General features: G+C 34.8%; 1 protein-coding gene across 6 annotated transcripts in view; it reads left to right on the forward strand.

The window, feature by feature from the left end:
- TSGA10 (testis specific 10) overlaps positions 1–17,821 on the forward strand; it is a 104,414-nt gene that overhangs the window by 53,159 nt on the left and 33,434 nt on the right. For all 6 annotated transcript variants that reach the window (XM_022598999.3, XM_022598995.3, XM_089922663.1 and 3 more), the window contains 5 exons: positions 5,855–5,970; positions 8,642–8,796; positions 12,748–12,803; positions 13,928–14,096; positions 17,683–17,793. In XM_022598999.3, the coding sequence (XP_022454707.1) occupies positions 5,855–5,970; positions 8,642–8,796; positions 12,748–12,803; positions 13,928–14,096; positions 17,683–17,793 (607 nt within the window). The remainder of the gene's footprint in view (positions 1–5,854; positions 5,971–8,641; positions 8,797–12,747; positions 12,804–13,927; positions 14,097–17,682; positions 17,794–17,821) is intronic.

Genomic DNA, 17,821 nt, shown 5'->3' on the forward strand with positions numbered 1-17,821 from the left:
ATCCACTGAATTGCCTTGGCATCTTAGTGAAAAAATTGGTTGACCACATATGTGAGTCTGTTTCGGGACTCTATTCCATCGATCTATTTTTCCATCTTTATGCTAGTATCACTCTGTCTTGATAATTGAAGCTGCATAATTAGTCTTGAAATCAAGTACTGTTAAGTCCTTCAACTTAGTTCGTTTTCAAAGTTGTTTTGGCTGTCCTAGATCCTTCACATTTTCATATAAATTTTAGGATCATCTTGTCAACATACACAAATTATTATTGGGATTTTGCTTAGAATTATGTGGAATCTACAGATCAGTTTTGGAAAATTAACTATGAACAATATTGAGCCTTTTGATCCATAAACAGAAACTCTCTCTCCATTTATTTAGATCTTTTAAAATTTCTCTCAACAGTGTTTTATATTTTTTCATTGTACAAATCTTGTACACCCTTTGTCATATTTATACCTAAGTATTTCACATTCTTTATGCTATTATAAATGCTTTTTAAATTTCAGTTTCCTATTGTTTTTTTGCTAGTACAAGCAGACCTTGGAAATATTGCATGTTTTGTTTCAGACCACTGCAATAAAGCAAATATCACAATAAAGCAAATCACATAAATTGTTTGGCTTCTTAGTACATATAAAAGTTACGTTTACACTATACTGTAGTCTCTTAAGTGTGCAGTACCATATGTCTAAAAAAAAATGTACACACCTCAATTTAAAAAGACTTTATTGGACTTCCCTGGTGGCACAGTGGTTAAGAATCCGCCTACCAATGCAGGGGACATGGGTTCAAGCCCTGGTCCGGGAAGATCCCACATGCTGTGGAGCACTTAAGCCCATGCACCACAACTACTGAGCCTGCATTCTAGAGCCCGTGAGCCACAACTACTGAGCCCGCATGCTGCAACTACTGAAGCCTGTGTGCCTAGAGCCCGTGCTCCGCAACAAGAGAAGCCACTGCAATGAGAAGCCCGTGCATTGCAACAAAGAGTAGCCCCCACTCACCGCAACTAGAGAAAGCCCGCACACAGCAATGAAGACCCAACGCAGCCATAAATAAATAAATAAAATAAAAATACTTTATTGCTAAAAAATGCTAACTATCATTTGAGCCTTTAGCAAGTCAATCTTTTTGCTGGTGGAGGGTTTGAAATATTTTGAAAATTACCAAGATGTGACACAGAGACATGAAGTGAGCAAACGCTGTTAGAAAAATGGTGTTAATAGATTTGTATGATGCAGGGTTGCCACAAACCTTCAATTTGTAAAAAAAAAAAAAAAGCAATATCTGCAAAGTGCAGTAAAGCAAAATGCAATGAAATGAGGTATACCTGTGTAAGAAACAAAATTGATTTTTGTGTACTTTTCTTGTATTTTGCAATCTTGCTAAAACTCACTTGTTAAGATAGTTTTTTTTGGTAGATTCAGTAGGATTTTCTACATAGATTATCATGTTGTCTGTGAATAGAGAGCTTTGCTTCTTCTTTTCCAATCTGAATGCCTGTTTCTTTTTCTTGCCTTATTTCTCTGGCTAGAACCTCTAGTATAATGTTGAATAGAAGGATGAGAACAGTCATCCTTGTTTTATTCTTAACCTTAGTGGGAAAGCATTCAACCGTTCACCATTGTGATGTTTGCTGTAGGCTCTTTGTAGGTGCCTATTATCAGATTGAAAAAGTTCTATTCCTAATTTGCTGAGAGTTCATATGAAGAGTGGATATTGAATTTTGTCAGATGTCTATTTTGCATCGATTAATATGGTCATATGGCTTTTTTCTCTTTTTTTTAGGGTGTTAATATGGTGAATAACATTAAATAACTTTAGATTGTAAACCAACCTTGCATTCCTGAGTTAACTCCACTTGGACATGATGTATTATAGTTTTTCTATATCCTTGGATTTGATTTACTAAAATTGGTTAAAACTTCTTATGTGTATGTTTGTGATTTCTCTCAAAAGCATTATATTGATAGCTTTAGCTTTTATATTATGTCTTTTGTATGTGGTGTGATGTAGGGGTCAAGATTCAGTTGATGGCAATTCAGTTGTTCCAATACCAATTGTTTCTTTTCCCCATTATATTGATTTTTGTTGAAAATTAATTGACTGAATAAATGTGAGCCTATTTCTGGGCTCTCTATTATGGTTTCTATAGTAAGTCTTAAAGTCAGGTTTGGTAAGTCTTCTAACTTTTCATCTCATGTTTTCAATTTTTTTTTTTTTTTTTTGTGGTACACGGACCTCTCACTGTTGTGGCCTCTCCCATTGCGGAGCATAGGCTCCGGACGTGCAGGCTCAGCGGCCATGGCTCACGGGTCCAGCCGCTCAGCGGCATGTGGGATCTTCCCGGACCGGGGCACGAACCTGTGTCCCCTGCATCGGCAGGTGGACTCTCAACCACTGCGCCACCAGGGGAGCCCTCATGTTTTCAATTTATTTGTCCTTTTATACTTCATTCTGAGAAATATCCTCAATTTGGTCTTTCAGTTTGCTAACTCATTGATCAGCTATATTCATTCTGCTATTTACACCATCTGTTTTTTTTTTCTTTTAATTTCATCTACTACATTTCTCATACTTGTCACATCTGTTTTTCCCCTTGGTTGTTTTTTCATATTGCTGATATCTTTCTTTTAATATGTTTATTAGTCTAATTAAAAATTTTTGATCTGTTTCTTCTAATATATCTGATATTGCTGGATTCTGTAATCAGTATATTTTGTTTCTTTTGAAATGACTTGTTTTTTCAAATGTCTTGTCATTTTGGTCTGTGAGTACATTTTTCCATCGAGATATAAGTTATTATGTCATACAGTCCTTTGGGGGGAACAGCCTCATTGGGTTCACACTATGGGGGATGGAAGAGTCCTAAGATGGGAGAGACACCATAAAATTGCAATAACATTTTGTCTTACATAACATCTGCTTTGTCAGTTTTTCACCTTTTGCTCCCCTGGGTGAAGCAGCAGTAGGAGGCACTCCTTAACAACCTTGGCTGCATATTGAAATCAAATAAGGAACTTTAAAAAAAATAGTGATTCCTAATTCCCACCCTGAGATTTTGTTTGTTTGTTTGTTTGTTTGTTTTGCGGTGTGTGGGCTTCTCACTGTTGTGGCCTCTCCCGTTGCAGAGCACAGGCTCTGGACGTGCAGGCTCAGCAGCCATGGCTCACAGGCCCAGCCACTCTGCAGCATGTGGGATCTTCCCGGATCGGGGCATGAACCCGTGTCCCCTGCATCGGCAGGTGGACTCTCAACCACTGCGCCACCAGGGAAGTCCCCCCACCCTGAGATTTTTATTTATTTATTTTAGTTGTGCAGGTTGGATTTGAGAATTTGTTTTACTTCTTAAATTTAAAATAATTTAGGGTGAAAGGAAGTTGCAGAAATACAGAGAGATTCCTTCACCCAGTTTCTCCCAGCTGTTACATTTTATATAACTATAGTACAATATCAGAAGCAGAAATTGTCACTAGTTCAATGTGTATGTATAGTTTTATGTATTTTTATCATTGTATTCCATGGTATGGATGTACCACAGTTTAACCATTCATCTATTGAGGGACGTTTTGATTGTTTCTAGTGTTTAGCTAACACAAATAAGGTAGACCTTATGTATTTAATGTAATTATTATATGTTAGGGCTCAAGTCTCCTGTTTTATTTGTTTTTTTGTTTGTTTCTTCCCTTTGTTTTTCTTATCTCTGTTTTCTTTTTCCCACCTTTCTGTGGGTTACTTGAACATTTTTAAGTATTTCATTTGGATCTATCTTTAATACTTTTGAGTATCTCTATGTAGATGTTTTCATTTGTTGCTCTAGGTATTACATTATACACACAGCCTACTGGTGTCACATTTTATCAGTTTAAATGTAGAAATCTTGTGTCCTTTTAAATGCTTTTACCCTCCTCCATTTATAATTGTCTTAATAGATACAGCTTTTTTTTTGGCTCTACCCATGATTTACATTCCCTCAAAGTTGCTGTTTATGTTTTTCATTGATGTTTCTTTAGTTTAAGATTTCATGTATTATATGAGCCATTGTTTCTTTGAATATTATGTTTATTCTCTTGTGGAATTTTATTAGGTGAATATTGGACCTTCTCATTCTATTCTTTATGTCTCTTAAACTTTCTTTTGTATTTTTTCTATCTTTTTTTCTGTGCTCTATTATAGGTAATTTCCTCTGATCTGGCTTTTTTTTTTCTTTCTATCTTACTAATTGTCTCTTTAGCTGTGTCTATTTTGTTCTTAAACTTGTCATTTGATGTTGTCCTTTTAAAAGTTTTATTTCAGTGACTTCAGTTTAATTTCCTGAAGTTCTCTTTGGTTCTTTTAAAAATCTGCTGGTTCTTTTTTCTTTTCATTGTGTATTCTATTACTTATGTATGTCTTAGTATTTAAAACTATTTTTAAATTGCTATTTAATAATGCTATAATCTGAAGTTCGTTGGGATTTAATTTAGTTTGTGTGTATTTTGACTCCCACTACGTTTGGGTTGTTTCTTAATGTGTTTTTAAGATTGAATTGTGAGCTCATTTTCAACAGACCTTTGTCTGAGGTTTAGTTTGTGCCTGAGTTAAGGGCATGTCCCTCCAGAGAACTTTTATTTCCACTGAGTGTTCTAGATTATATGACCATCCTGGAACCAGATTTTATTTTGATTTCTTATCTTGAGGTTCAGAATTCCCAATGAAGACTTTTAGTTATTTTTATTACCCTGGCCCTAGCAATGTTTGGCAAGCTGATTTCTTCTAGTCCTCTCCAGTAATAGTGTAGCCCTTAGTGGCCTTATGGTAGAGGATCTTAATTCTTTTTTTTTTTCTTTTTTGGCCATGCCACATGGCTTGTGCGATCTTAATTCCCCAACCAGGGATCAAACCTGGGCCCTCAGCAGTGAGAACACAGAGTCCTAACCACTGGACCACCAGGGAATTCCTGGACCTTAGTTCTAATACTTGTGTTGCAGCCATCTCTGTGGCCTCATCTTCTGTTTCTGAGTTAAAAGGCAAGACTCTAGGCCACAGAGACAGGCAAACCCCAACTGTATCTAACATAACATCAGTTCATTGTCTTATTGCTCTGATTTGGCTCCAGGGGACTTCCCTTACAAATCCTTCTAAGTTTTGCTGTACGTTTAAAAGGATGCTTCTTACATCATATTTAGTATGTGTAAGTGTTTTGTGGTGAGAGGACTTTCAGATTATCTAGCTTCCATATTTCCAGAAATTATAGTCTGTTTACTTATTAATATTTGTTTGTTGACTGTGAACTCCATGAGACCAGGGCCACTGCCCACCTAGTTCACCATAGCTTCCTCAACACCTAGTGCCTGGTACATACTAGACACATAATAAATGTTTGTGGACTCAATGAAATGCTATTCATTACAGATTTATTTATAATAGTGAAAACCTGAAATGAACCTAAATGTCTAATATTAGGGGAGTACTTAAGTAAATGGTTACTGTTCATATAAGGTTTTTCAGCCAGAAAATGATAATTTGGAGGGCTGAATAATAAGATTAAAAAATATTAAAGATTAAGTGTAGGTGGAAAAAATCAGGATTCAGTTTTGAATTTAGAATATGGTAACTTTAAAATATGTGTAGCCAAAAAAATACAAACTAATGAACACCAAATTGCTAATAGTTGCTTATGTTGGAGTGGTAGATTGAGGATCCCTTTTTATCCTTTATATTTCAAACCTCCTATAATGTGTTTTAATAATGAAAATACTAAGAAGAAAAAAATGTACATTAATATTCTTAAAAGTTTTTAGATTTAAATACATTAAAAAGTTGATAAAACAAAATTTCAGAATTAGTTTTATTATTAAAATGTTTACAGACTTTTATATGAAAACACAGAAAAAGATCTTTCTGATACTCAACGACACCTTGCTAAGAAAAAATATGAGCTACAGCTTACTCAGGAGAAAATTATGTGCTTGGATGAAAAAATTGGTGAGTTGTTTTTTTTTTCCCTGATGTTACTTTTTTTAAAAGTCTGGTTTAAAAAAAGTTTTCTTCTCTTCAGTTATAACATAGATAAACTTAGAAATATGCCCTTAAATTAAAGTTTTTTAGTCAGAAATCATGGGAAAATATATTTTTCTTTGATAATAATAATTTTTATTTAAATTTAGGACCATAAATACTTAGACATGGCTTCATATTTTTCAATGAAGAAATAGCTAAACAAAGCAGCAATACTTTGTAAATTTATGATGATCAATTTTGAATTTATAAGTTTTTGTATTATATGTCATGCCCATAGCTGTTGTAATGAAATACATTACATATATTACTATTTTTGATGGAAAGTGTACATATATTTGGCTATATCTATGCTATCACTTGAGTTTATAAAGATTATTTTTATAAAGTCTCCTATTATTGTTTCTTACCAGTGATCTTTATGAAAATATGGTTATAACTTTAAAGTAAAATTTTGGTCAAGACTATAAAAGAGCCCATTTTAAAACAATAAATATTTTTAAGATTTACTATTATGCAGTTCAAAAATATCTGACATAAGCAATTAGGTGGGTGGAGGTGCTGTTTATTGAGACAGGAAGTATTGAAAGAAAATATAAAAGGGGAAGATTGAAGAACTCATTTCTGGATATTTTAAGTTCAAGTAAAAAGGTAGGGTAAGCAGGTAAATAGATAAGTTTGTATCTCAGATGAGAAATCTAAGCTATAGATATACATTTGGGACACATCAGCATATAAATGATATTTTAAAACCATGAAATCACCTAGGGGAAATATAGAGAATGAGGAGAAGAGGATCCAGGACTGAGTAAGAAGAAGCCAAAGACATAGGAAGAAAACCCAGAAGTGAGTGTCATTTTGGGAAGCAAGAGAGCAACATGTTTTAAAAAGGAGGATATGATCAAGTGTCAGATACTTTCAAGAAGCAAAATAAGATGAGAATGAAAAAACATTGATTGGATTGGCACATTGGAGGTTTTGGTAGCACTGACCCCCCCAAAAAGTTTGAGTTACAGTGTTAGATGTGGAAGATGGAGTAGGTTGACGAATGATTGGGAAGTGAGGAGGTAGAGACAGGAGAGAATAGAAGTCTTAAGAAGTTTGGCTATTAAGAGTAGTAGAAAAATGGGGTGGTAGCTTAAGTGGGATGTGGGGTTGAGGATTTTTTTAAGCTAGGATATACTAGTTGTTTTAGAGTTTATTTTATGCCAATGGGAATGAACTCAGATAACAGAACACCCAAAACATGTGGTTTGCCTGGAAAAGGGATGTGACATATTATATAAATCATCCTCTTGGCATATGAGATTACATCTCTTAGTGCTGCACTGGGTGGCCCTTGGCGGGCATTTACTTAGAGGTCTAGTCACACAGAGCTTCCTTGGTAGAGCTCTAGACCAGTGGTTCTCAAACTTCAGTCTTTACCTGGAGAGCTAAACCTCACTGAGCTGGGCTCCTCGAAGTAGGATACGGCCAGGGCTTTTGTATCCTTACCAATTTCCTCAAGTGGTTCTCAAACTTTATTGTGCATTAGAATCACTTGGGAGGGGTGCTTGTTAAAACACAAATTGGTCTGCCCACTCAGAATTTCTAATCAGTAGGTCTAGGATGGGACCTAAGAATTTGTATTTCTCACAAGTTCCCAGGTGCTGCCAATGGTGCTGGTTGAGAAACCACAATTTAGAAACCACTATTCTACACCATCTTTCAGTCCTTCAACAGTGACATTGGCTTGCCAGCGTTCTTACAAATCAAATCAGACTTCCTGGGATGATTTTTTTTCTAGGAATTTTTATAGCACTACTTTAGAAAAACCAAAATACTAGAAGATATTTGACTCTGAAGATGACTTAACTGGATATTTTATTAAGATCTGTTAGTTACCAGCTTACATCCAACAGTGATGCTAAGCTAGAGGGAGGTGAAATTAGAGGGGGGAGAATTGATAGTCCACGTGCTTCATCCACACACCCTCCCCTACCCCACCACACATTCTACTTTGAGGACTTGTTATAAAGAACTTTCCTTTGCTATTCTTTTTTTAAAAAATATACTTCATTGAAGTATAGTTGATTTCCAATGTTGTGTTAATTTCTGCTGTACAGCAAAGTGATTCAGTTATACATATATATATACATTCTTTATCATATTCTTTTCCGTTATGTTCTTTTTTGAATTTATTTTATTTTTTTTTTATACAGCAGATTCTTATTAGTTATCTATTTTATACATATTAGTGTATATATGTCAATCCCAATCTCCCAATTCATCCCACCACCTCCCCCCACACCTCTTTCCCTCGTTGGTGTCCATATGTTTGTTCTTTACATCTGTGTCTCTATTTCTTCCTTGCAAACCGGTTCATCTGTACCATCTTTCGAGATTGCACATATATCCTTTGCTGTTCTAATTCAAATGTATTAATTGTGCTTTTACATTTATATCATTTAGAATTTCATGATTAACCTTCATTTTTAATCACTAACAACAAAAGCCATTATTTATTTGGGATACAGTACTTTATATTTAGTCATTGAATATAATATAGGAGAATTTTCTTTGAAAAGTATTTCACTCTGCTTGAACTAGAAAAAAATTTATCTTGATTAAAACAATGCCTTTATGATTACACATTTAGATAATTTTACAAGACAAAGTATTGCCCAGCGAGAAGAAATCAGCATTCTCGGTGCAACCCTCAATGATCTGGCTAAAGAAAAGGAATGCCTGCAAGCATGTTTGGATAAAAAATCTGAGAATATTGCATCCCTTGGAGAGAGTTTGGCAATGAAAGTATGTTCTGACAACCGTGGTTTAAAAGAAATGTTTGAACTTGAATCTGAATAAAATAATAGGATTTTCTCAATTTTTTCCTAGAGAGCTAAAACTTTAAAATCTGATTTTGAAATATTTCAAGATAGTCTTAGGAAATATGTGTTCAAATTCACTAGCTAATATTTTGAAATAGATTTTTCTTTCATCACTTTATGATCAACATTCACTAACAATAACTAATTCAAATATCAAAATGTAAAGCATAATTTTAAAAAAAAGCAGTGAGACTGATTTCTTTTTAAAAGCACACCAGAACTTATGTTTTCAGGTAGCCACCTTGGGAGGCAATATGTGTATTTCATTAAAACCACCTTTGTAATTGTATTCAGAACAGGGGCACGTTGTTACATCATCCTTAGCCTTGAGAGTGGATCACATGGAACTGGTGAATAAAGTTAGATGATAAGCTTCATCCCACACTTCTGTTGTTCAAACAACAACAACAACAACAAAAAGGTGTTCTCAAAAAGGCAGGGATATATTGACCCCCTTTTCTAGCTCATAAACTGATTCTGAAGGCAATTCCTAAACTGTTTTCGACAAATGTCTTAAGCAAAGGCAGCATCTCTGGCATAAGGTCTTTCCCCTCTCTAAGGGAACTAATTCATTCATTTATCCAGCCATCCATCCATTCAACAAACATTTATTGACGTGTACCAGGAATTATGTTAGAAACTGAGGTTGAGTGGGCATACCTTCCAAAGGCCTATGGTATAATTCAGAGAAAGATAAAGAAAGAGGCTGTTATGATAGAATGTGCTAGGTACCATAATGACGTATGCACAATGTATGAGTGAAGTTTGTCAGAAACATACCTGATTCAGCCTGGGGGTTGGATTAGGGGAGGGAGAAGATCTAGGAAGCCTTCCACGCAGTGATGGTGCCTACACTGCCCTGAAAGATGACTAGGAATTAGCCAAGAAAAGATTTAGAGAAAGGGGACAGTGAGAGAAAGAGTGATCCAGACAGGTAGAGCAGTTTTTAGAGAAAGGGTGATCCAAACAAGTAGAGCAGATTATATGAAAGCCCAGTGGCTCTCATGAGATTTCTTGATAGTTTAATATGTCCAGAGAATAGAGTGCGAAGAGGTGAGTACGGGGGGATGAGGGGGGCGGTGGTGAAAGATGAGGTGGGATAGATAAGCAACAAGTCAGAACTACACATGATGTTGAGTTTAGTTCCCATCATCATGGATATAGGGGAGCACTGAAATAATGAAAATGAAATGTTACAATTAGATCATTAAAACATTACCCTAGCCCTTGTTAATCTACATAAAAGTGGATTGTAGGGAAATGAGAGTACTGACAAGGACACTAGTTAGGAGTAAAATGATAAGAACTGTATTAGGAGAGTGGCAGTATCCATGAGAGAAATAGACAACTGTAGGAAGTAAGACTGACAATATGTGCTTTCTGACTTCGGAACCAAATGAATAGTTCCTATGTGTGAAGTAGGAAACACAGGACACAGAACAAGCTTAGAGAGGAAGATTATTGACATGCCTTTGGGACATGTAGTGAAATATTCATAGGCTCTTGGATTTTAAGGTTTGGAGAGAAAATTGAAGTTAATAGATTTGGGAATCATGAGCACAATTGAAGTTATCAAAATACATGAGGTAGTAAATTTTGGCTTTTAACTTGTTGAAAAGTCTGACTCATTATAGTTAATACCTTTTAATATTTTTGAAATTTTATGGTATTTTGGGGGGTGGGATTTTGTTTCTCATTATATTCAAACCACTTTTTGAATAGTTAAACATGATTTTCTTTAGAAACATTAATATTTAGAAACAAATTACTCAATTCTTTCTGAATATCTGTTCCCTCTGTTATATCTTGTATTTCACATTTCTTCCATTCTACTAACTGTACCAATATTATCTTTTCCTTCACAAAGAATATTGAGTTGCAAGTCTATTTCAAAATTAAGAGTTTTGTATAGGATTATGAATGTAAACGCATCCATCCTATGAAAGGAAAATAACTTTTTAAAGCAGTGTTAGACATTCAAAAGAGGAAATTTCTCTAGAGTGATATTTCAGAGCTGAATTTATAATGCCTTTCAGTGAAAAGCAGTAGTTTTATAGTTTAATCTGGAGATTACAGAAATAAATTACTATGGAAAAGTCTATATTATAGTGAATAAGGTGAATTTTTACTGGTAATCATAGTTTTAAAAGATGTTCTACTACTTGCTACCAATTAAAGTTAGAAAATTCAATAGCCAGTTCACAGATTTTTGAATCATAAAAGCCAGAATTATTTGTGTAAAATTTTAGTTTGTTTCTTTTTTTCTGAGTAGATTTATGACCATCCTGTCCAGGTTGAATTTTTAACAATTAACTTGAATCTATGTCACTGGTTGGACAGACGTATTGAGATTGTACAAGGAATATCAAATTGATAATGATGGCATAAATTTCAACAATTTAAGAAATAGTACTATTTGGGTCATATTAAGAGAAAAATAGGCTAAGAGGATATATTATTGGATTCTATACAGTAATTTTGTTGCCCTGGATACTTTACAGTGTTCTTAGAGAGTCTTTCAAGATGAATTTCTATTGATAAAGGAAAGTCCTTTTTAGGCTTATAAGCCATGTTTAAATTTTAACCAAGGAACTTCTGTCAGAAACACTAGAAGTTCAATGAGCTTTTCAGAATTTATTTAGAAGTGTATTAAGTTATATTTCGAAAGCATGTGTAAATATTCCATTTTAAGTGGTATTGTCTCTTTGAGTTTTTCTTCCATTGGCTTGTGCTTCTTAAAGGGGTTTAACAGTTTTGCTAATGGATATTTTAACCATACTTCAATGCCCATTACTGCCAGATGTGGAATCTGTACCATTCTACCAGAAAGCAGAATGGGAAACCAGAGATAAAAATACCCTAGAGAGGAGCACGTGAATAAAGGAAGATCACGCACACACACACACACACGCACACACACACACACACACACACACCCCTGTCTCTCTGATGAAAAAAACAGCACTAGTTGGGAAATACAGATTTAGTTTTTCATCTTGCTACTTGGTTACTAAGGATTTGAAAATTTAAAGGGCAAAGTGAAATCTAGGTATTTAGTGAAAGAATAATTTTCCTTTTTTAGGACTAATGTTAGTGCTAAGAACCTATGTAAAGTATCTGTAACTAGTTCAGGATCAGCGAGTTTTTAAAGGAGGAGGTGTGGGAATGGTATTGATGCCCTTAAGATATTCCCCCTCATTTCAGTCTTGATTGACTCCATTAATTCTACTTCCTCACTATACCCTTGAAAAGGAAGAATAGCAATTTATTTTTTTATACCTTTGCTCTAGGCCTAATGCTTACCTCCTTGTTAACTCACACCTAAAATTAATCATATACTTTTATAAGTAATTCCATTGGAACAGCTTTTTGAAGATGATGTTGATGACATATATATATTATACTTGGTTGAAGTTATTATTCTTAATAACTAAATTCAGTTTTACATGATTCACTTTCCTGGGTTTTATAGCATGAAGAAGTGAGGAAGTAAATCAGTCCTATTCCCAGTATAGAACACTACAATGCCAAACCATTGGTTTCCTTCCAAAAACAGGGTGCTTAAGGGGTTCTTGTGTTGCTGGATAACTGCTCAAAACATCTTTTAACAGTATTTGATATAATGATATCATATCAATATACCTAAGTATAGTCTTTGCTTAAATGAGCATAATCTATTGTTTTTGTCCAGTACATGTACTCACACTGATATATTAGGCTTTAGTTTTAAAGGGTAGCAAAGAAAAATAGAATATAAATGTTTAAAACCAAATGGAAATCCAAAAGGGAGGGGAAATTCTTTTAGTTTATTCAGTTTTAACAGAAATAACAGTTTAAGATAATTTTTTATTTAATACTTATATTACTTTTCAAGGAAAAGACCATTTCAGGCATGAAGAATATCATTGCTGAGATGGAACAGGCATCAAGGTAAGTCACTTATTCAACAAAAATGTGAGCACTTATTGGGGGCAAAGTACTATGTTAGGTATTGTACAAAGATAGTAAGAAACAAGGAGCTTAATGTTATATGTAAGGTGATAACTCTCTAATGTTGAAAGGAGGCCTAAGTCTGTTTAGGGAAGTAAAGGGAGGATATGCTGTTTGCCAAGGAAAGGAAAGAGAAGGCATTCAAGGTAGAAAGAATAACAAAGCCACAAAGAACCACAGATCATGTTCAAGAGCCTCTTGAATGACAAGTAGGTGAGTGTGTTGGAACCCAAAGTGTAAGGGGAGAAATGAAGGAGAAGAGGCTAGGTAGGCAGGCAGAGGCCTGTGTTACAGACAAATGAGTCTGTGGGCAATAAGAAATCATTAAAGAATTTTGAGATTTTTATGCCAGAAAGATGAGCTAGGCTGCAGAGGTGATGATAAATTGGGGTTGGGAGTTTGGAGGACAGGAGTGTGGTGTTTGTAAAGGAGAAAATCTAGGAAAATGCCAGGTTCCTGTCTGGGGATGAATACTGGACATGATGAACCTACATGAGAAAAGATTTTTCTTTGAAGAGCTTTTGAGATGTCCTTATAAGTATGTCTAGTTAGCAGTTAAATATAAGGGTCTAGAGTGTGAGGGAGAGACTGAGGCTGAGGTGATCATTTCAGAGTCATCTGGGTGTACACAGGGTTGGGAGCCACGGATATGAATAGGAATTGTCTGAGAGAAGGGGTAGCGGGAGAAGAATCAGGAGGCTAAGGGTTAAGCGCTGAGAACCATTGATTTTTAAGAGGGCAGGAGAAGAGGAGCCTGCAGAGGAGACTAAGCCATAGCAGCTAGAGGTAGGATGAAGGCTTTCTTATACTTGAATGTCAGAAGTTTTGAAATGCTTAACAAATCATTGACTACTGTGTATATTTGGCATCCTTGTTTATAGTGAAATGTTGGCAACACAGAGGAACTTCAGTGCACTATCTCTGCAGTGTTTCTTCCTACACATTTAAATGTATTTAAAACTTCTTCAAATGTTTTCATGCTGTCTATCTTCTGTCTTGTGAAAATTTGTTATTCTGTTCTGGTAAAATGTCTCTTCTTATGTACTATTTGATTTGTGGAATAGACAGTCTACTGAAGCCCTAATTATGTGTGAACAAGACATTTCCAGAATGCGTCGGCAATTGGATGAAACAAATGATGAGCTGTCTCAAATTGCCAGGGAAAGGGATATCTTGGCTCATGAGAATGACAATCTCCAAGAACAGTTTTCTAAAGCTAAACAAGAAAACCAGGTATACTTGTTCCTACTATCTTTTTCTCCAAGAAAAATAGGTATTTCTTCTGAGACATAGCCCTCATTTCATTTTGTAGAAAAGCTCAGGCTTTGGAACTAGCCATTTTTTACCTTTATTACACAGAATATGCCACATAATTTCTAAGTGAAATTTTCAGACATATAGTTTAAATATCAGAGAAAAGAGGGAACGGGGGTATAATAGATTTGCATTAAACCTTAGGAAATACTTCCTTAGTGAAGGATAAATATTTGAATAAACCAACAAATGAAGATAACCTTCCGAAATTTTTAAGAAAAGCATAGATTTATTTGATGGACTGTTACTCCGTTTGAATATGAGTATACAGACCATGGTACATTATTTGGTCCTCTTTAGCACTGTGATTCTTTTTAGGAAAATTTCTCTTTTAATTACTTCCTCTCTAAGCCAGTACAGTTCAGCTTTATCCAGAGCTCTCATTACCAATATCACTTTTAATTTTAACATTAAAAAATTCTACTTGGGGCTTCCCTGGTGGTGCAGTGGTTGAGAGTCCGCCTGCCGATGCAGGGGATACAGGTTCGTGCCCTGGTCCGGGAAGATCCCACGTGCCGCGGAGCGGCTGGGCCCGTGAGCCGTGGCCGCTGAGCCTGCGCGTCCAGAGCCTGTGCTCCACAACGGGAGAGGCCACAACGGTGAGAGGCCCGCGTACCACAAAAAAAAAAAGAAAAAGAAAAAAAAATTCTACTTGGAAACTTTCTTCCCCCTTTAAAATTTTTGGTCCAAATAATTTCCCTTGCTTTGCTATCACTCTCAATGTGTTCAGTTTGCATCATAAAAGTCTGTATTTTTTAAACTGTTAAATATTTTAATTTACATAATCAGATATAAAGATGCAAAACTTGATTAATTATTAAAAAGTTGCCTGAGGTGTTAAAGTACTTTGTTAAAAAATTAATGAATAATGGGATCCTGGAACAGAAAAAGGACATTATGTAAAAATGGAAGAAATCTGAATAAAATATGGACTTTAGTCAATAATGTATCAATATTGGTTCATGAATTGTGACAAATTTACCACACTAATATAAGATGTTAATAATAGAGGAAGCTAAGTGTAGGGTATATGGGCACTGTCTATACTATTTTAATAACTCTTCTATAAGTCTAAAACTATTTTAAAAGAAAGTTTATTTTTTAAAAGTTAATAGCAATAAAAACAAGAGATGTGAATTTATAGGATCTACTTTGTGTGCTCTATTTATAGCTAAAGCAAATAGGCTAAAGGTAAATATAACTTATATTTATGAAAATTAGATTAAAAACTCTCATATTTACCACCCAGAGTTACCCACTGTTAATGTATTTTTTACTGATTTTCAATGTACTTAAAAAATTTTTATACTATCTTTTACATGAACTTTTTAATGTAGCTGGGATAAAACGACATAGCACTTTATATCATGCTTTGTTCTACATGAGAAGACAATAGAGTGGAGTGTTTAAGACCCACATGAGTTCAAGTCCCCTGCCTGGCTGTGTGATCCTATCATTTAACTTCTCTCAGTTTATCAACTGTAAAAATGGAGAGTAGATGAGAATATGCCTGGCAAGAATGTAGAGTGTCTCACATAATCACTAGATAAATATTTTTTAACAGTTATTAGCTTACTGTAACATCATAGTTGTTTGTTACACCTTCATAAACATCTTTTATAATCAGAAGAAGAAAATTAGTATCATAACAATATACAAATGTTCAAGAATAGTTTTTTCCTTTGTTTGGGTCAGAGGGCCCAAGAGTAGAAGATGGATCCCTCTGTGGACTGCAGGTTGTTTAAAAACTCATATCATATTGCCAACAAACACATGAAAGGATGCTCAACATCACTAATCATTAGAGAAATGCAAATCAGAACTACAATGAGGTATCACCTCACACTGGTCAGAATGGCCATCATCAAAAAATCTACAAACAATAAATGCTGGAGAGAGTGTGGAGAAAAGGGAACCCTCTTGCACTGTTGGTGGGAATGCAAATTGATACAGCCACTATGGAGAACAACATGGACGTTCCTTAAAAAACTAAAAATAGAACTCCCATATGACCCAGCAATCCCACTACTGGGCATATACCCTGAGAAAACCAGAATTCAAAAAGAGTCATGTACCACAATGTTCACTGCAGCTCTATTTACAATAGCCAGGATATGGAAGCAACCTAAGTGTCCATTGACAGATGAATGGATAAAGAAGATGTGGCACATATATACAATGGAATATTACTCAGCCATAAAAAGAAACGAAAATGAGTTATTTGTAGTGAGGTGGATGGACCTAGAGTCTGTCATACAGAATGAAGTAAGTCAGAAAGAGAAAAACAAATACTGTATGCTAACACATATATATGGAATCTAAAAAAAAAATGGTTCTGATGAACCTAGGGGCAGGACAGGCATAAAGACACAGACGTAGAGAGTGGACTTGAGGACACAGGGAGGGGGAAGGGTAAGCTGGGGCGAAGTGAGAGAGTAGCATTGACATATATACACTACCAAATGTAAAATAGATAGCTAGTGGGAAGCAGCCGCATAGCACAGGGAGATCAGCTCGCAGCTTTGTGACCACCGAGAAGGGTGGGATAGGGAGGGTGGGAGGGAGACGCAAAAGGGAGGGGATTTGGGGATATATGTATATGTATAGCTGATTCACTTCGTTATACAGCAGAAACTAACACAACATTGTAAAGCAATTGTACTCCAATAAAGATGTTAAAAAAAAGAAAAAAACCCATATCATAAAAGATTTGGAAAGCAGAAACCTTAAAAAAATTTCTTCCTCAATACCACGATTTTAAACAAATTGAGTTGTTTTTAGTGTTTTATCCTGATTTTTTTCAAATATACATTAACATTTTTCTCTGTTATTAAAAATTATTCCAAACATTTCTCATGAATTCATAGTATTCTGTGTGGTTTTACCACTATGTAGATACTATTATGTACTGCATAATTCACCTAATGTGAATAAATATTGTCACATAGCAAATAATGCCTTAATAAACATTCTTTTTCATTAAATTTTATAGATTTAGTTTCAAATTGAATCAAACGCTTATGAGGTTTCTTTTTTAAATTAAAAAACCTTCTAAGTGGACATGGGTATCGTGAATACCCAAGTATCCATCTCCCACCTTTAACAAAAAGTAACATTTTTGTCTTACTTGTTTTTATGAGCTTTTAAAAATGTCTCATGTCATCACCAGGTAGCAGATCACAGATTTGCTTTTCTCAAATTTACGTTTACTCTAATAATACATGGAAACGCCCATTCCTTACCATATCTTTGATTACTAGTAAATTTTAACTTTTTTCAAGTATTATCCACTTATGCTTCCTTTTTGTGAATTGTGTTTGGGTTCTTTGCCCATTTACTGTTTGGACTCTTGTGTTTTCTCACTGTCTTTATATGAGCTTTATATATTAGGTGTATTAATTTTTATTTATCATATTTACTGTAAATATTTAAAAATTTATGGTAGTTTTGACATAGAGCAATTTTTAATTTTTTGTAGTCAGATCTAACTGTCTTTTTCTTATAGGCACTGTCTAAAAAACTGAATGATACTCATAATGAGCTTAGTGACATTAAACAGAAGGTTCAAGACACTAATTTGGAGGTTAATAAACTGAAGAATATATTAAAGTCCGAAGTACGTATATATATATTTCCACCTTGGC

This window comes from Delphinapterus leucas, chromosome 13 (assembly GCF_059928025.1).
Source record: "Delphinapterus leucas isolate spDelLeu-1000000601 "Yukka" chromosome 13, BTC_Dleu_Yukka2, whole genome shotgun sequence".
Taxonomy (NCBI): Eukaryota; Metazoa; Chordata; class Mammalia; order Artiodactyla; family Monodontidae; genus Delphinapterus; species Delphinapterus leucas.